This window comes from Corvus moneduloides, chromosome 6 (genome assembly GCF_009650955.1).
Source record: "Corvus moneduloides isolate bCorMon1 chromosome 6, bCorMon1.pri, whole genome shotgun sequence".
Taxonomy (NCBI): Eukaryota; Metazoa; Chordata; class Aves; order Passeriformes; family Corvidae; genus Corvus; species Corvus moneduloides.
The window spans coordinates 36,040,284-36,057,529 of record NC_045481.1 but is presented as its reverse complement, the minus strand read 5'-3'; the positions used below and the strand labels follow the sequence as shown (position 1 = coordinate 36,057,529).

The window sequence follows — 17,246 nt, the reverse complement described above, 5'->3', positions numbered from 1 at the left end:
GTGATCACACTGCAGTGCCTGGAGAGCTCTCAAAGGAAGCACATGCTCGACGGTGTGATCACAGCAAAATGACAACGGTGTGATCTAAAAATAAATTGGTTCTTTGCTCTGAAGCTGGTTTCTCCCACAGATGCCCAAACCAGAGCCTCCAATTACTGCTTTAAGGGCTAGGCAGAAAAATAAACAATCTGTGGATGGCACTTGTTTTCTATACATCATGTCTGCATGTCAGGAAGGTGAGCTTGTTATTGTGTGAGAAAGCATAAACAAATGATTTGATCATAGGCTATGCATATGAGTAGACACCCACTCAAGTACTTCAATATAAAAATCCCTTCCCAAACGTCTAGCAGCCCTTATTATTCCTTGTCCAAGACAAGACTGGACCACAACAAATCGCAGTTCAGATCCAGGAGTGATAAAAAATGAGACTGTGAAGCTGTATCCAGCAGACTATCATTTTGAGAGAAATAAGTCCTTTTGACAAGTCCATCATACAATGGGCATAACTGCAAATGACTGTCCTGAATCCAAGCAGTCATCCGTCACTGCCTGGGCTCAGCAGCTATGCCAGGTACATTGTGGGGCTTACATCACTTTTGTATCATCCTTCCCACAGACCCAACAGCAAAGCAACCTGTTTCCTCTGGTGTTCACTGAGCATCAATATGCCACCAGGAAAACATCTTCCCCTTCACTCAGCTAAGGATGAGCCTATAATGCTAATTGTGAGGACTACTGTAATTGCATCCTGTGTATTCTAGGTGCTGTTCTCATGCAAAACAGCAGCTCCCATCCTCTTAAAAAAAACCTATTTGTTTGCTGTGTATTATAAGTCACTAGGCACATACGTGAACGAATAAAATGGTAAACATTTTATTAACATTTAAGGTCCCCAGAGAACAAAGAGAAAGCCTTCTGGTAGCCTAAGCTCAATCTGTCCTGAGGCACAGAACAGTATTTTGCCTGATTTGCATTATATTCAGAAGAAGCGGTCCACAATCAAGATCAGAGGGGTGGGTTTTTTCTCCCAGGTTTCCTATTTTAACAGAACAAAAAGAATAAACTTTGCACCTTTGACTCAAAGTACTACCAAGAAAGCCAGTTGCAACAACGTAACTGCTTTCCTGTTTCCTTTTAGCAAGTCTGGACACGGCCATTCTCCTAGACTCCAAAAGAATTTTGAGAGGCAATTAATCCCTGAAGCAGCTAGATTAGGTGAGATCTACCTGCATTCTCCTTTACCAAGCTGGTAAGCAGCTGGATCTGAGAGAGTCCATCCCAAAGCCTAAGTGAAGTGATCTGCATCAGAAGTTACTTACACTTACTGAACAGCAACATTTCAGATCATCCATTCTCTAAGTTCTTTACAGCACAGTGGTGGCTACTTTCCCTTAAAATTGAGACAATTTTGGTTTTTACCTAATATTCTTTTAAACATACGTACAGAAACCACCAAACACAGCTCTACATCCTTGCTTGAAAATCACCTCAAATCACTCATCACACACCTTCTATCAAATGCTACCTTCAGACTGTTTACTAGTGAACAGATTTGGATTAGGCAAATGCTACAAAGACACTACCCCAAACCCAGCATTTCTGTAATGCCATCAAGCACTTACACTCATAGTGCACAATATTTCAAAACCAAACACCTTTAAGGTGTCAGGACACTTCACATTGTATAAGAATCTGAAAATAGGCCCGAAAAAGAAGTCTCAGTTATCTCACACTGGACAGAAAAAAAGCATCAAAACTTCCAGAGACAGCAAATTTGCTCTGTTTTAATTTTTTTCATTTTATCAATCATTTAATTCACTGACATGAATAAATATTAGTTTTAGTTAGTGCCATACCAAAGACGTGTGACTTTACCTACCCTTGTTCCTCATCACAAACACCTCCCTTTGCTCCCTGTAAGAGCAGAGCATTTGTCCTGGAAGCCCAGAGTGAAGCTGTCCAATACACACATGGCTGTGTAGCACTTTGGCTCATCCTCACACTGCACCTCAGAAACAATGGATTTTCATGGCTGCTCTGTCTACAGAGACTGAGGATGCTCTGGCATCAAAGTGTGTGGTACATCTCTGAGAAGGTGGGATAAAAACATACAGGCTGCAAGCCAGTTTACAAAGAAGCTGTTGAAGGGCCTTGGAAGTACAATGCAGGAAGGGTAAACCTGTGTTTGTGTAGACACTTTCCAAAGTAACAAACAAAGGTGTTTACAAAGTCACTTTAAGGTTTCTACAGGCAGACCTAAAGAAACATACCCTCTTACTAAACTCCTGTACTAATACTAGTTATTCCTAGTCTTAGGGTCTCCATTCAAAGCTAATATTACCCCCACCAAGGCCTTGAGACTGATTTTCAAACTGCTCCTCTACTTCCATGTGACCATCCACCTACAAGGAACATCCAGTCTACCAGGCATATCTACTGCACTTCCACACTGCTTCCAGACCATTACACCTCCTCCATGCCAGGACAGGTCCCTGCAGCTGCTGCCTTGGCCTGCCTCACATGTCAGGCTCCCTCAGGGATGGGAGACCCGGTGCTGAAAACCTCCCTTTCACAAACAGGTCTGTTGGCTCTGACGGCATCGTTTGGCCGGGCCTCCCTCACGGCTCCCCTCACGCAGCTAAAGCAGCACCGGCCCGGTGCCCCTCAGCACCTGCTGGCACCGGAGCTCTCCAGGGAGCACAGCGAGGGGCTGCAAGGGCCGTAGCGCCCACACAGCCTTTGTGCCCGCGTGCAAAAGCTCCGATTCTCCAGTCGATAGCCCCGCTCCATTTGCCTCGCACCCTGCGCGCTGACAGAGCATGTGCGTCTGACCCCACGGGACTCGCCCGGCACCGTGTCACACAGACAGGGCCTTCCCGGGCACTCCCTGCTCCCCCCAGCCGCAACACCGGGAACAGCAGCTGCGCGCACATGAGGTCCCACTGTGAGTAAATGCGTGTCAAAGGTATGCGTGTTCACCGAACACATAGAGCATCTGCTTCCCTCCCTCCTAAGAAATAAAATTTTGCACTCATAAGGACTCTGGTCTCTCCTCTCCCCTGTACTCCTTCAACTGAAAGGAAAGAAAAAAGGTGGGAAATGAAAAATAGTTTGAAGAGCACAAACAGCACTGAAAAGACTAATAGAGAATAGATATCCAGGTAGAGGGATCAGGAAACAGCCCAGAACACAAAGTCAACTCCTACCTTCTGCATGTGCCTGTGACAGGTGAGCACAAAAGTTGGAGACACTCTGCAGTCAAGCTCCAGAACCCTCTTTCCAATCGATCTTGTTGAAACAGTGGCACTTCAGTGCTCTCCTCTCCTGCTTCTGTTTGGTTACTAATCCTTACCGCACAGGAAAAGCAGAGTTGTATTTCATTTAACCCCTTCAGCCTCTCGGTTTCTTCACAACAGTTTTCACTTTTGCTTTGGAAAGCCAGAGTCGTAAGCATGCACACAGGCACGCCTGCCGTGGAATTGTTTCTAGCTTCTGTAGTCTGTGTGTGAGCACACACATGAGCTCTAAACTGTGCCTAAAGTTGTTGCAGGGGTGGAGCCCTTTGTAACTAGTTTTATTTTAGCTGTAGGCATCACATCAGAAGAGAGACGGCTATCCATAGATCCCTTCGGTATTAATTTTCAGTAAGTTCTTAACTCTGAAAAAAATATTTAACTTTACATTTACTTTAAAACTACAGCCTGAATCACAGTTCACAAATATGCTTTTGACAAAAGAAACTTTGAACTTAAATACAATTCACAGCTAGACTGGAGTGGAGGCAAAGGTAAGCAGACCTCCAAAATCTGAAAATAGCAGCACTTCGGATACAGACATGAATTTAACCAGACAATGGCAGCATAGTTTTCTCAATTTTTGTTTCCTCTAACAAATGCCATGCATTCAGAAACCCCCTGAAAACTCCTGTGAAGGACAACTTAACAACATAAAAACTGTTAAAGGAAAAGGAATCTAGTTGGATGCATTACAAGGAAAAACTTGTGTTTTTAATCATGTGGATACTAGAGAAAACATTGCATAACAACTTATGTGTTGCTGTTGTTTTATTTTGCAAACAGATAAATCTGCCCCCCATTGATTTTGTTCTCTGCTTAGTATAAAACAAATAAATAACGAAATACAGAGACCACAGATCTGGAAAAATAGATTTTGGTCCAGCAATTATAACAGCTACCAGCATTTTAACCGTATTTAATATAATGACCGAGGTCTCCAAGATTATGAGAATAGCTTTAAAGTCTTAAGTTTGGGTTGATCTTTTATGTTTTGCCTTCCAGTTTTAGAGTCCTTTTACATTGGTAGTTCATTTGTAACCATAAGAGAGAGAACCTTGCTTTCCAAAGGAAAGATGAAGCTTCTACCTTCAGGTAACTCCACATGTTGGATCTTTCAAGGAAGACATCAAGATGTGCAATGGAATCTCCAGAACTGGTATTACTACTGTCTTCTTGGCCATGCTGCTGCTTTAGATGATCAAAAGAGACAATATCCTTGCCAACTGTTGACAAGCCTAGATGTGCGCAGCTCCAAATGGAAGTTTCTAGCAGACTCGTAAATGCATCAGGTGACACAGAAGCAATTTTATTCCAGGGATACGGCTCGCTTCATCCCTGCTGTTCAATCCCTGTCTAGCAGCTAGCCATGAAAGGTACACAGTACTCAAATCCTACCATTACACATCCCACAGGGAACAGAGTTCAAATAAAAGTTACATCTTTTCCACAAGCAAAAGCAATCCTGTACTTTCCGGTCTAAGCTAACTCTGTAACAATAATCAAGGATACGCTCTAACAGGAAGCCCACACAAAATGGCAACACCTCCACCAAGCAACCAGGGAACCACAAGATATTGGAAGACACAATACACCTCAGAAGAACATCTAATGGCGGTGCAGATGCATGGCTACCTCTGTTATCCTTGTCAGGAGAAACAAAAATTGGATATTGTTAATTCCTAATTAACAATATAGAAATTATTGTCCTGCCCCTTTAGATTCAAATTTTCTTTTAAGAAAAATAAATTTGGGCCTTGGGCCAAGCTGTGGTCCCTCCTTTTCCATCAGGAAGAAGTTACATGAGCATGTGCTTTTTCCTTTTTCAACCTGTACTCTCAATTAGCCATTGGCTAATGTCATCCTGCCAGCTGTCACCTTATATCCTAAGCTTCATGGTATTTGATCAAACCAAAACCTGAACTCCTGGCCTTCTATGAATAAACCAAACTTTCGTATCAGTTTAAAGCTTTTATCCCCTTGGCAAGAAAAGACTTGAAATCCAATCCCAAAAGTTCAAAAAACCCCACAACTTCAGATGAATTTATAAATACCCAATCATTAAAATGCCTCTCATGGCAGTGGGACCTCAATTAACGTTTTTTTGAAATACCAAGCTTAATAATGTTCTTGTAGTTCTTGTGTTCTTGTTGATAAACTACAAGGGAGTACAGAGACAGGGAAAATGTGACTGCTCATGTTGGAATCTAGCCAGGATACATCCAAAAAACAGCTGTGCCTACTGCATTAAAGCAGATACTGTGTAAACACATCTGGATTAATTTTAACCCCATAGAGACTTAATTGATGAGCTCTTGAGATGCTGAAATAAAAAAAAGAAGTGACCAGACTTTTCCGACAACTAAGCAACATGAAACATTAATTACATTTCTTTTATTAAAAAAAAAAAAAAGGAAAGAATAATCTGCTCATACTTCCTGGTTCCAGCAGAGATGTGACAAAATCAAGCTGTTAGTGTAGGATTTGAGCTCAAGGCCAGTGCTTAGTGGCAATGCAATGCAAAGGCAATGCAAATATGAAGTAAACCTTTGCCCCATGGTTTCACAGAAAGTTTTGCATATGTACCTTTCCTCTGGGAGAAAGGACATGACCTTGTGTTGAAACTGTTTTCATCACTTACCCTTTAGTGAAAGCAAGATAATCCACTGATTCAAGACCTTTCTCATCTCTTGGTAAGGCACTGACAGGTCACTGTGGAATGAACACAGCAGGACCACAGGCATTTGCCTCTTGCTACTAGATCAGTCCAGCGGCTAGCCTGGCATCTGGGTGTCCCAGATGAGGTCAAGAAGAAACAGTTGAGGTGAATGCATGGTGAATGGATACTGCCGAACATGATATCCTTTCTAGCCTGATCAGTGAAGTACCTCTGGCAAGAAGCAACCTCTACAGGAGCTGTGGCATTGGGATTTCAACAGTTACATGGCCAGAGGTCAGTAGCAAGACTTCTGCTTTCTCTTTTGTTATACCTTTCATGGGAATAAACTACCAGGATTCCTTACTGCCAGAGGCTGTTTCCAAAGACTATCTAAAGATCTGCATGCTCTACTGGACAGAGCTCCTGTCTAAGTAGTTATGGCTGTCTTAACACTTACAGCACTGTAGAGGGTTGACCTTAGCTGGTCGCCAGATAACCACCAAGATGCTCTATCACTCCTCATCCTCAATACAACAGAGGAAAACAAACTGACGGAAAAACTTGTCAAACATGATAAAGACAGGAAGATTACTCACTGGTTACTGTCATGGGCAAAACAGACTTGACTTCAGAGAAATTAATTACTGAGAAATAAAACCAAAACACCCTGCTTCTTCCCCAGGGGGAACTTAACACCTAACTCTTCTACCTCCTGTCCTCTCCCCCTGAACAGCAACCAAAAAACTCAGGCAAGACTCACAAAGTTTCCAGAAGAGAAGCTTGAGCATTCATGCAAGGAAGAGAAGAATCTGTGTTCAGTTTGGTTTCAAAGTCTGAACCTCCCAGGAGACTACAGTGATCAGGAAACCATGGCATAGTCACATTACAAACTGGTGTTCTTGATTGCTCACTTCGTCATTTAGCCAAAGAGCAAGGATCTGGGGTGTTGTGATTACGGTTGGGTCACATGCTTAAAAATGGGATGTGTGCCTTGCTTTGTGTTCAGAGTAATATCCAGTTTCTTAGATAAGAGCAGCGGCCTAATCAAGGGACATGGACAGCCATTCACATACTTTAGCCTACTACTTGCATCTTATCCAGGGGATATGCTCAAATATATCTGAGCACAGAATAATACTGAACAGCAATCTTACGTCCTAGGTAAGTGTGTTGATGGCTGAATGAGAAGGTAAAGGAATAAGGGTCTCTGGGATGCCAAATCAAGTCCACTGCTACTGGGGACATTGTGGCATGTCTCTCTGTCCATCAGCTGCACAAGGGTCTGAAAATAGGAAGCTTCAGCTTACTCCCAAAACAATGAATCTTTTGACATACTGATTTTTTAACTTATTACTTTTTAAAGAAATGACAGTATATTTTGATTCAACCTGAACTGAGCTTTTTTCAAACTTGAATAGTGCACCAATAACTCCATTCTTCCCAGACTCTCACTCACTATTGCAGGATAGGCATGTCATTTAGTCCTCTGAATGACAGCTTCTCAGTATACAGAATGAATCCTGTCAACCCTTCAGGAAAAGCAGCTCAATTTCATGTTCAGGAGACATTACAAAGTCCTTAGAGGAAGGGTGGAAAGTGTATTACACACCAGTGGGCTCTGCTGTACAACTTAACTGCATCAAAGCCTGTTATCCTCTTGCAGTATCTCTTGCACTGGTTTATATCTGCTCCAGAGGCCAGGCCACACATGAACTCTCTCAGGTGCTGAGGACTGCTGCAGAGGAGCTGACCCATACAACTTTTGTAACTTTTGTACAGATACAGCTACAAGCAGAGCTGATTTTATTGTGGTTTGCCAGCTTGCAGCCACTGAAGTCAGCAATGCAAGAGAGTAAAGAGGTATCAGCTTCATTGCTCCCAGTCTCCCTTCTTGGACACTTTCACATAATGCAGCTCAGAACTGTGGAAACCAGTGCAATCACCAGTATTTTGCTATAATCTGCTTCAGGAACAGACCAACTCACAGGCACTTGGTCTGGCAGGATTCTCTTCTCCTAGTCCCTTCTTAACAACTGAGCCAATTCCTGTGCTGTGCTCTCCAAGAGAGCTTTCAAATAAATTTACTCTTTATATTCAAAGAATTAGATACCTCTCTTCATCCATTTCCAAGGTGAGTGAAATGGTAAGCCTGTCACTTCATATTTATTTTGATTCTCACCCAAATCAGGTGAGACTTTTATTCAGGCCAGCTTTCTAAACAAGTTGATAATGCTACACCAAGTTTCAGCTCTTCATCCTTAGGCGGTTTAAAGAAGAAAAGCAGCATGTAATGATAATGTCAGTGTTCAAAAAGCAAAAAACAACTTCAAAGTGCTGTGACTAATTCTGTGCAAACTTTGTTGTGAAAGGCACTCCAATACACTGCACCTCAGGATACAAGTGAAGGCACTATTCCATTGCTAAGACTATACTTGGATACACAAAGATTTGCCTGTAAAAAACCAGAGGAACTACATGTAATGGAATGAACATTATTTTTAAACCAGCCCAACTGCTCTTGAGTTTAAGTCATGTAAGCAAAACCAGGACACAACTGAGTCTATTGGAAGGGAAGTGGTGTTAATTTTTTCTAGCACTGTATAGCACATCTAGTTTTTCTGATGTCCCACCCCAAATCCTGGGTTATTTACAGGAAATCATTCCTACAGCTTTCCTTAAAAGTAGACACTTTGAATCCTACTAATTATTAAGAAACTGATCACAAGGACACTGCAATCCCATTTTCTTTTTCTGTATCATGGATTTAAATACTGCGTAGGGCAAACTTGGCAGCCACACAGAGAATCTCATTTAGAGAGATTAATCTGTGAACACAGAGAGATCTGGAGGGGTCTCTGCTTGCCCATTCCTTGATGCACAGGATTTAAACAGGAATAATTATATTCAGCAAGCATAAACACACACACACACTCAAAAAGTAACATATACATACATTAAATGAGGCAATGCCTTATCCAGAACAGACACTCCCTCAGCTGTTTGTTTTCCTTTTATTTTGGTTTTACATTTTAATGATATATAAAAAGTAGAAGAAATCACAGGTGGTAAACAGATTTGAGCTAGAGAACTGATTTCAAGAGAAAACATTTTTAGTTCTTAGACAAACAAATATGGTGATTAATGTTGACTTCTTGTGCTCCCCAAGCTGTCACTGGTGAGCAAGGAGCAAAGGGTCAGGGCTGGCTATTTGTATTCAGATTACATTTGAAAACATAAAGGACAGTCTCCAATCTCCCAAATGTTTTCTGGATAATCTAATCTGCTCCACCCAAAATAGCAAAAAAATAAAAGTCTAGATCATACAAATTTAACAAAACATGGTATCACATGAAACAAAACCAGAAAAACCTGTTCCCCATGGATGCCACACAAACATCAGCCTTTTGCTCAGAAGGTCTTGCCCAGAGCTCAGTCAAATTAATGGGAAGATTTGAATTTCCAAAGGCTTTAGACCAGGCAAAGACTGATGTGGCAGAGAGGAGGGCAAAGAAGGAACAATAATCAGCCAATTCTAGGCCTGATCTCAGTATTTTATAGTGATTGACAAAACTACAGTTATTTTCACCATGGCTGGACTGAGTCTTGCTGAACTATTCTGCCCTGCCCAAACCTTTAGGGAAACTAAAGCCGACAGGTTTCCCTTCCCTCTTAGCTGACTCCCTTTCCCCCCACAGAGTGCACCTGGGCTCCTGGTGCCACACATACCCTGAGGCTGTCAGCAATGGAAACAGCTCCTCTGCTTCTCCCAAACATCAGCCCTTGCTGGGAATAGGGAGCTTGCCAGGCAGAGATAACAATACAGCAAAGCTTTGGAGGGAAGAAAGAAGCTGGCTACCTCACAGCCAACATGAAGAAAGATCCTCCTGGAACTATTCCAGCTATTCTCCATTTAAACATTCAGGCTTTTTCTCTCAGCACTCTTTCCACACTCTCCCCAGAGATCTCACACTATTCACTGTGGAGTCTAAAGTCACCTGCTCTTAGCTGGGCTTGGCACTGATTACGCCAAATGCTGCTTAGGAGATACAGGAGCAGAGAGAAAAGTTGAAAGCAAAACCTCTGACAAGCAATTCTCACCCCCATGCCCACATACATTTATCCCTCGTAATTCCCGGTTCATTTATACACATTACTTCCGCTAAAGAAAAGTAAATCTGGTGCCAAAACATAGCTCTTTGGTTAAAAAAGTGTTACATTCAGCAGAGGTTTTAACTCTAGCATACTAAACATGGAGTCATTAGGATTTAACACTACTGAAATGGAAATCAAGACAGAAACCTTTCCAGTTCTTATACTTCACTTTGGAATTGGAGGAGGACAACACCGACTGTAATAGCATTAAAAGATCCTCTGGACCAACATGCCCTTGGTAGAAAGTACTTGGAAGCATGAGGCACGACATAAGCTCTTGCTGATGTCTTCCAGCATCAGTCAGCAAGGAAGCTGACACCCTACTAAGGACAGCACTACAGCCTCGCTGCCCAGCAGAGAAAAGTTAGCAACAAAACAGAGCAACAGGGGCTGTCAAGACGATGATCCTTCTCTCCATCTCAGCAGACTCTCGTGGCACAGCTCTCTCCAGTGGCTCAAGGCAGTGACAGTTCTTTTCCCAGGCTCTGTCCTTGTGCAACCCCTACGGGGCATGAGAAGATGCCCAAATCCTGGCAGCTGTTTCCATATGCCTATGGCTCAGATCTCTGACAAGGGATTCTGGAATTAGAGTTCTCTCCCAGCATAATGAGGTCTTTAGTCATTAACAAAGGACCCTTCTGGGGCAGAATTCCAGCTGCGCCTGAGATCTTGCCTCCACAGAGATGACTTTTTTCCAGCACACAGGTTTTTTCTGAGGAGAAAGGGAAAGGGTTGCTTTTACCAATCCAGGGATTTTCAGTTGCAGCTGTTAAAGGCTTCTGTTTACTCTTAGATCAGGGTAAGAAATCTCTTGCTTCTCTTTCCTGCCGCTTCACAGCTGCCGGTTGAGCTTCTGTGCTTGCCGCTCCTTTGCCTCAAAGGCAAACTTGGTGTCCTGCAGCTGGGCAATGGCCTCCTTGGCCTCCTTCAGGTCCTGACAGATGAGCTCGTACTTCTCCGTCAGCTCCCTGTTCTCTCGGCGCAGTTCCTGTACCACCTGGTTCACCTCCTCCGTCTGCTTGGTGCAGTGGATCTTCAGCTGCTCTACCTCAGAGAGCATGATCTCCATGTTCTTGACCAGTGACTCCAGTTTCTCTCTGGACATGGTGTCAGGATCAGTTCTGTTCAGTCTGCCCAACCCAAACCCGAAAGGGACAAAGAAAGCCACCCTGGGCAACATGCACCAGGACGTCTGGCAATCACAGTCTTGTGCTCTCTTTTTATACTCTCTGCTGCTCATCCTCTTCCCTTCCCTTTCCTTCCCCAAAGTGTCTCTAATCTTCTTTGCTTGGTTAATCTACTTATTTTTATTGCGTTGTAGAAATCGACTGAAGGGCTGACAGCCCTGCAGTAACATATGTGCTGTGCAGCAAAAGCCAGAGCAATAATGAGACTCTGTGCACAGAGTCCACAGAAAACAGCTTTCATCTGAAGAATTCTCTTGGGAACCCCGTGCAGTACCCATTAAAGTACAAAGAAACCTCTTCAAGCCAGATGCCTACTCCAGTCCTGTGCATCCAGTCCCAAGAGCACAGCCTGACTTTCTTACATATATTGAGGTAAGTAAGCTTAACAGCAATACAAATCATGCATAGGCAAAGAGAACTAACTCAGTTTCTCTTCCTCTCTCCTAATCTTATGTTTGAGCAAGATGGAAGGAACAAAATATAAAATTCCTGGTTTTTTTCCAGGAGAAGATCTATCCAACAACAAATGCTGCAACAGCCTCATCTTCTATTGAAAGCATTCACAATGACTATCACAATCAGTGGCAACCACAGTTACTGGGCCATGTACCACTTGAAGGTGGCTTGTGTTCTGTTAGGGAGATGCAGCCTAGAAATTTTAAACCCTTTACCTTCCCTGCCTTCAGCTCCATAAGTAACACTGGTCCCAGAATTCACACAAAAACTTACTCCTGTACACACTTGCCACTCACAACAGCGTCAAATGGCTGCTGAGCACAACTGAACTTGTGAGAATCAGGACTGAGACATGCCAGTCTCAACACCCTGATTACTCAGGTCACATCAGACAGCAGGGTGATCCCAGCAGCCACAAGGGATTACGTGAGTCTGGCCGACTTTCTGAAGTTTGACCCAGACTTTCTTATGTATCCGGTTAATTAATGCACTTGCCTAGACCATAAGAATCATTAATTAGCCAAGTATCTGATGTAACAATATCACCCTTGAGAAATTAATTTGTCTGAGGTGATATTGCATGTGGCTCCCCAAGAAAGAACCCATGCTGTTTAGTGCTGACTGTCTGGCCAGGGGGCACACACCATGGCAGAGACAAGAATGCAGGCTCGCCCCTGGGGAACTTGCAAACTAAGGACAGAAAAGCGTGCCTCTCTGCTTCCTCCCCACATGAGGAAAATTTCCTTCAGGCGGAGTCTGCGCCTTTTCAAAAGCCTTCAGACTGTTCCACACGCCCACAGAAAGGCAGAGTCTCATTTGCCACATAGCACATAGATGTAGATCTGTCCTCAGTGTATTCACCTCACAGAATTACATTTCAGTGCACAGTATTGCACAATGGCCTTTACTCTTGCATGCTGTTTTGCAATTCCAGTTCCCCTTAAAAGGATCCTGTAGTGCCATCACATACATTAAATACCAGATTGAGAGAGAATACATGTGTTCATGTGCAGAGGTCCCCCAAATATATTTTTCCTTCACTTTTCTCCACAAAATGTTGCTTTTTTCAGATGCTTCATCCCACAACTCATTGCCCCTTCTTCCCTGCTAGGCTCAGAGAAATGAAGCTCTTTCTTCCAGGAAATTTTACATCTCCTCCAGCACTGGATGAAAACACTGCTGGATGCTGGCCAAGCCCTGACAGTGTTCAATGGCCTGGGACTTTTCACAGCTGGAGGTTAAAGAGCTGCTCACAAAGCCAGCTATCCTACTGCCTCTCACACAAGTGCACCAGCAGACCCCTCTCATCCTGGCAGATGGAGCACTTTGCAGCTCACTTTGAAATGAGCAGAGTGACATCCTTCAGATGAAAAGAGAGTGGGAGAATCTAAACATAATTAGAATATGTCCTAAAGTCCTTGAAGAAACATTTGCACTGGCTGTCAGCCCAGATCCCACGTGATGCACATGGCACTGGAATAGGCTGGAACATGCTGTAGCATTACAAAACAGCAGGTCTTCATTAGTGAGGAATCTTCCCTATCTCTACAACTGTACACGCTGCACCCAAACAGTTTAAATCAAGCAGAATTACAATGATGCACAAAGGGAGTGCCACAGAGGCCATCTACTTGGATATTAGTAATTGATACATCATCTCTCACTGTCTTACTCAAAATTATTTAAGGTGCCTTGGATACAGACAGAATCTTGGCAACAGAAACGGGGTAAGACACTACTGAAATAACAATGTAAAATGAAAACAAGGAGTAGCATGAGAGGAGTTTCTACAAAGAGAAATGAGAATCGTTACTACGCTTGGTTTGATTTAAAATAGTATTTGATGAAGTAAGAGTTAAAAGTGTGCTCATGAAGATTGCAGTGGGAGAATGATGCAAAAATCACTAGACCTGCTGCAACAAGACTAACTTGAACTGTAGTTTCTTACCTTTAGTAACTGCAGGACTCCACTGTTGCAGACAAACTGGAGGAAGACAAACACCAAGAGTGAATTCAGCTGGAGAAAAATGCAGAACCAGCATACCTGGTAAAAACAATTCAAACCACAAGAATTCAGTGCACGTGGACACACAGCAAACAGCAGTCTTAGGAGTGTTGGGGATATAGCATGTTAAGACAAAAATTAGTGACAACATAGCAGAGAAAATAATAAAGCACCGCTAGAATGTATTACATAGAGGCAGTGCACTGTGAGGGAATGCGGTATCTCTAGCTTCTCCCTCCACCCTGCTGGAGGGGAAATGCAATGTTTTGTTCTGGACATTTGTCATAAAGGGGCCAAGAAAGAGTTTGAAACTTAGACAAGTGTTCAGAGAAGATGCTGATGTCAAAAAATGTGAACTCTATGAACCAGGTTTAAGATGAAGGATTGAAAACTACATGGCAAGATATTTCTAGGACTGTTTTGCAATCATGCCCGGGTTCTCTGCATGTTCTAGGGAAGACAGCTCAGCTGGAAGAATATTTCTGTAATTACTAAGGGCCTGACTGTGCAATTGTAATTTTGAAAACATCAGTGATTTCTGTGCTCTTAGCCAAATGGTGCCCCTCAGGTTATTTCATAGCCATCTTAAATCAGGAAAAATTGGGGTTGAACTTCTCACTACGGTACATGCTACACTGAGAGACACCATTGACAAATCTATCAGCTCTTTTGTGCATATTCTTTATGCATATGGGTTTGAGATGTATGAAAGAAGGAAACACAGAGCTAGTTAAGAACAAAACAGGGGAGCAACCACTGGGAACACCCACTCCTGCTCTTGTGGACGGCAGGAAAATTGTAGAAAGTGGCACTGGTAGAAGTGAAACTTCTCATGCTTTTCCACAATGAGTGGGAGCTACAACATCTAACTACAACACCACACTCAACTACGCTGGTTTTAGCACTAGAAGCAAATGACAGTATGAAGCTGCCAAGCTGAGGATAGTTCATGTGAGACATACTTGTGCTTCTTCACAGGTCTCTGAGCCAAAGAGAATCAACCCTTCCTCTCACCCAGAGGCACACACAAGGCAGAAGTGCAGTTTCCCCATCACGTTCATACCTCTAAAAGTCTGAGGAGGAGACACAAAAATCATACTCTTTGAGTATCTGTCTGAAAGCAGACCACAGGCATTCCAATTTCTAGTGTATTTAACAGGGGCCCTGGGAACATTTGAGGAAAAAAGCATTAAGCTACCTCACTCTCTCTTTGAAGTTTTCCCAGCAACACAAGAGGGACAATTCACTATCCTAGAATTTTAAATAACTGCTCAGGCTGAAAAAGCAAGCCACTTGGTACAAACCCTGCAAAATAAAGCTACGCATACCTTATCTTCTCAGGCATACTTAGATTGCTGTATCTAATTCTAGTTTTGCCAGTCACAGACACAAATGTACAATGCAACGTTCACACAACTGTTGTGGGAGACAGCACTGTAGTCTCTTAGTAGATAGCTTAAGGTTATCATCCCCAGCTAACAATGGCCATTATTTTAACAACTAATTTTTTTTAAAGACATATAGTATGTCACTAACTGTAGTGAAAGTGTTAGAGCCCTCCAATCTGTTTTTTCTTGCAGCCTTTTCTCTCATCCCTGATTTCTCCCCAGTGGTGTGTCTAGCAGCCAGTGCGGCATTTGCAAGCTCTGTGCTTCACCATCTAGGAAGTCTACTTGGGTAAATGCATTTTTTACAAACCCATTACAAGATGAAGTATAAAAGCTCTCATTTCTATATTCATAGTAAAACCACTTTAAAAAACAAAACAAAACCAAAACAACACAAAAACCCACGCAGAGACCAAGCAGCACCTGGAGGCACTGACCATTCCTGCACCAGAGTGGGAGACCTTTGTCCCCAACTGTTCAATTTGTTTCTAATAAAAGACAAACACCATTGTTCCAGTGTCAAAATACTCAGCACTGTGTAAGACATTGACGTAATGATGATCTCATCCTGCAGAGTTTAGAGACTATTGATAAAATCTGCTCTCCTATTAAACCATGAGATTTAATTTTTGCCACTACTGTAAGCATCAGCCATATCTCATGCAATTTGGCAGAACTTGAGCTTAGCTGCACACAAAACTACATGATTTACAGGCTTTGATCTAAAATATTGCACCAAAAGGACACCTACCAAAATTGTGATCAAAATCCTTTTGACACAAATAAGAATGATAGTCTCAATAGTGTAGGTGTCTAGAGAGGTATTAATGGATACAGAGGTACCTTTTTCCATTCTGCCTCCATCTACTCATCAGCCAGATCAAAACAATTACTTTAGCATAATACAGCTCAGTAAAAAAAAAAAAAAAATTGGTACCTTTAACAGAGTTATTCCCAAACTGGGTTGATTTCTCCTTAAGAAATCAACTGGGTAACAAAAATACCAAGCAGTGAGAGGTGGCTTATACAAACTTTAAAAAAAAAATCCTCCAACCCTTTACTAGGATTTTTATGATCTAAGAAGAGGAAGAAACAGGTCCCACATGTCATAAAACTATTTAATATTTGAGGTGAAAAAATTTCCAAAGCAGGACAGTGATGAATCCTTCAGATTAAAGCAAAGAGTGAAAAATATTAATGACTACTTTTAAATGTTAAGAATGTTTCAAAACAAAAGCTCTTCCTAAAAGAAGAAACTGTTTTGTTCAGAGTGTCAAACTGGAAAATTTGCGAAGCTCCTCTAGACAGTAACACAAGGAGTTGTGCTGGGAAGACATCCTCCATCGCACCTAACCAGCTTTCTGGTGAGGAGATACACAGGACACCTCCTGGGGACCACAGGGGATTGTCCAAGAGGCTTTCATCCCCACACCAACCTCCTTGGCCACCCTCTCCATAAGGCCTGAAGTCAACACTGTGAGAAGTAGAGGGAAAGAAGAACGAAACACCTTCCCTGTCCCTCAGAAAGGACTGGGGCCTGCCAGCATCTCCACAGCCTGCAAGGACAGATCAAATGCACAGGATTCAAATGATGGTCTCAGTAAGTAAGCGAGCAACGCAGCCCGAGGAGTAATTAGATCTGATGACAACATAACAGTCAATGGTTTGTCTAATACATCTTTCCATGTCATGTTGAATTAAGGGCTGCTGGAAAGGAGGGGAATGAGCAGAAAACAATTATCCATAATCTTTACAGAGGAGCAAATATATATATATATATTTGCAAATAAATAATCTTAGAAACATTCTTTCATTTATTCTGTAGTGTGATTTTTTCCTAAAGACTAAGTGTCCATCCTGACAGAACATGCAGACTTCAGGAAAGCAAACAAGTAAAAATTCCCAAACTGTTGCTATTGTTCAGTACACGTGAAATGAAATACTGGTTCAAAGAAAAGAAAAGATGCACACTGCTTATTTGCAGGACCTGGGGTTATGCAATCCGGTCCTGTAACCAGACTACACCAAATAAACTGGCAGTGGTGCAGATGTCAGTAATTACTGAGAAATTTGATCTGGTGAGAAGAAAGGCCTCTTTTAGTT

At 42.5% G+C, this 17,246-nt stretch overlaps 1 protein-coding gene and 1 long non-coding RNA gene across 3 annotated transcripts in view; one reads left to right on the top strand and one right to left on the bottom strand.

The window, feature by feature from the left end:
* PAPLN (papilin, proteoglycan like sulfated glycoprotein) overlaps window positions 1-8,828 on the bottom strand; it is a 53,966-nt gene extending 45,138 nt beyond the window's left edge. Inside the window, exon 1 of one of the 2 annotated variants that reach the window (XM_032111060.1) lies at window positions 6,716-8,828. Coding sequence is in view for 1 of the 2 variants with exons in the window: in XM_032111058.1 (XP_031966949.1) it covers window positions 3,210-3,218 (9 nt within the window). In the remaining variant the exon portion in view is untranslated. Of the gene's footprint in view, window positions 1-3,209; window positions 5,969-6,715 lie in introns of those variants that run through there. The other variant, XM_032111058.1, reaches the window with a different exon arrangement.
* Window positions 5,955-16,956, top strand: LOC116445039. The gene is made up of 3 exons (XR_004240628.1): window positions 5,955-6,249; window positions 11,429-11,666; window positions 16,413-16,956. It is a non-coding gene; the product is annotated as an uncharacterized LOC116445039 (long non-coding RNA).
* The last annotated feature ends 290 nt before the right edge of the window (window positions 16,957-17,246 follow it).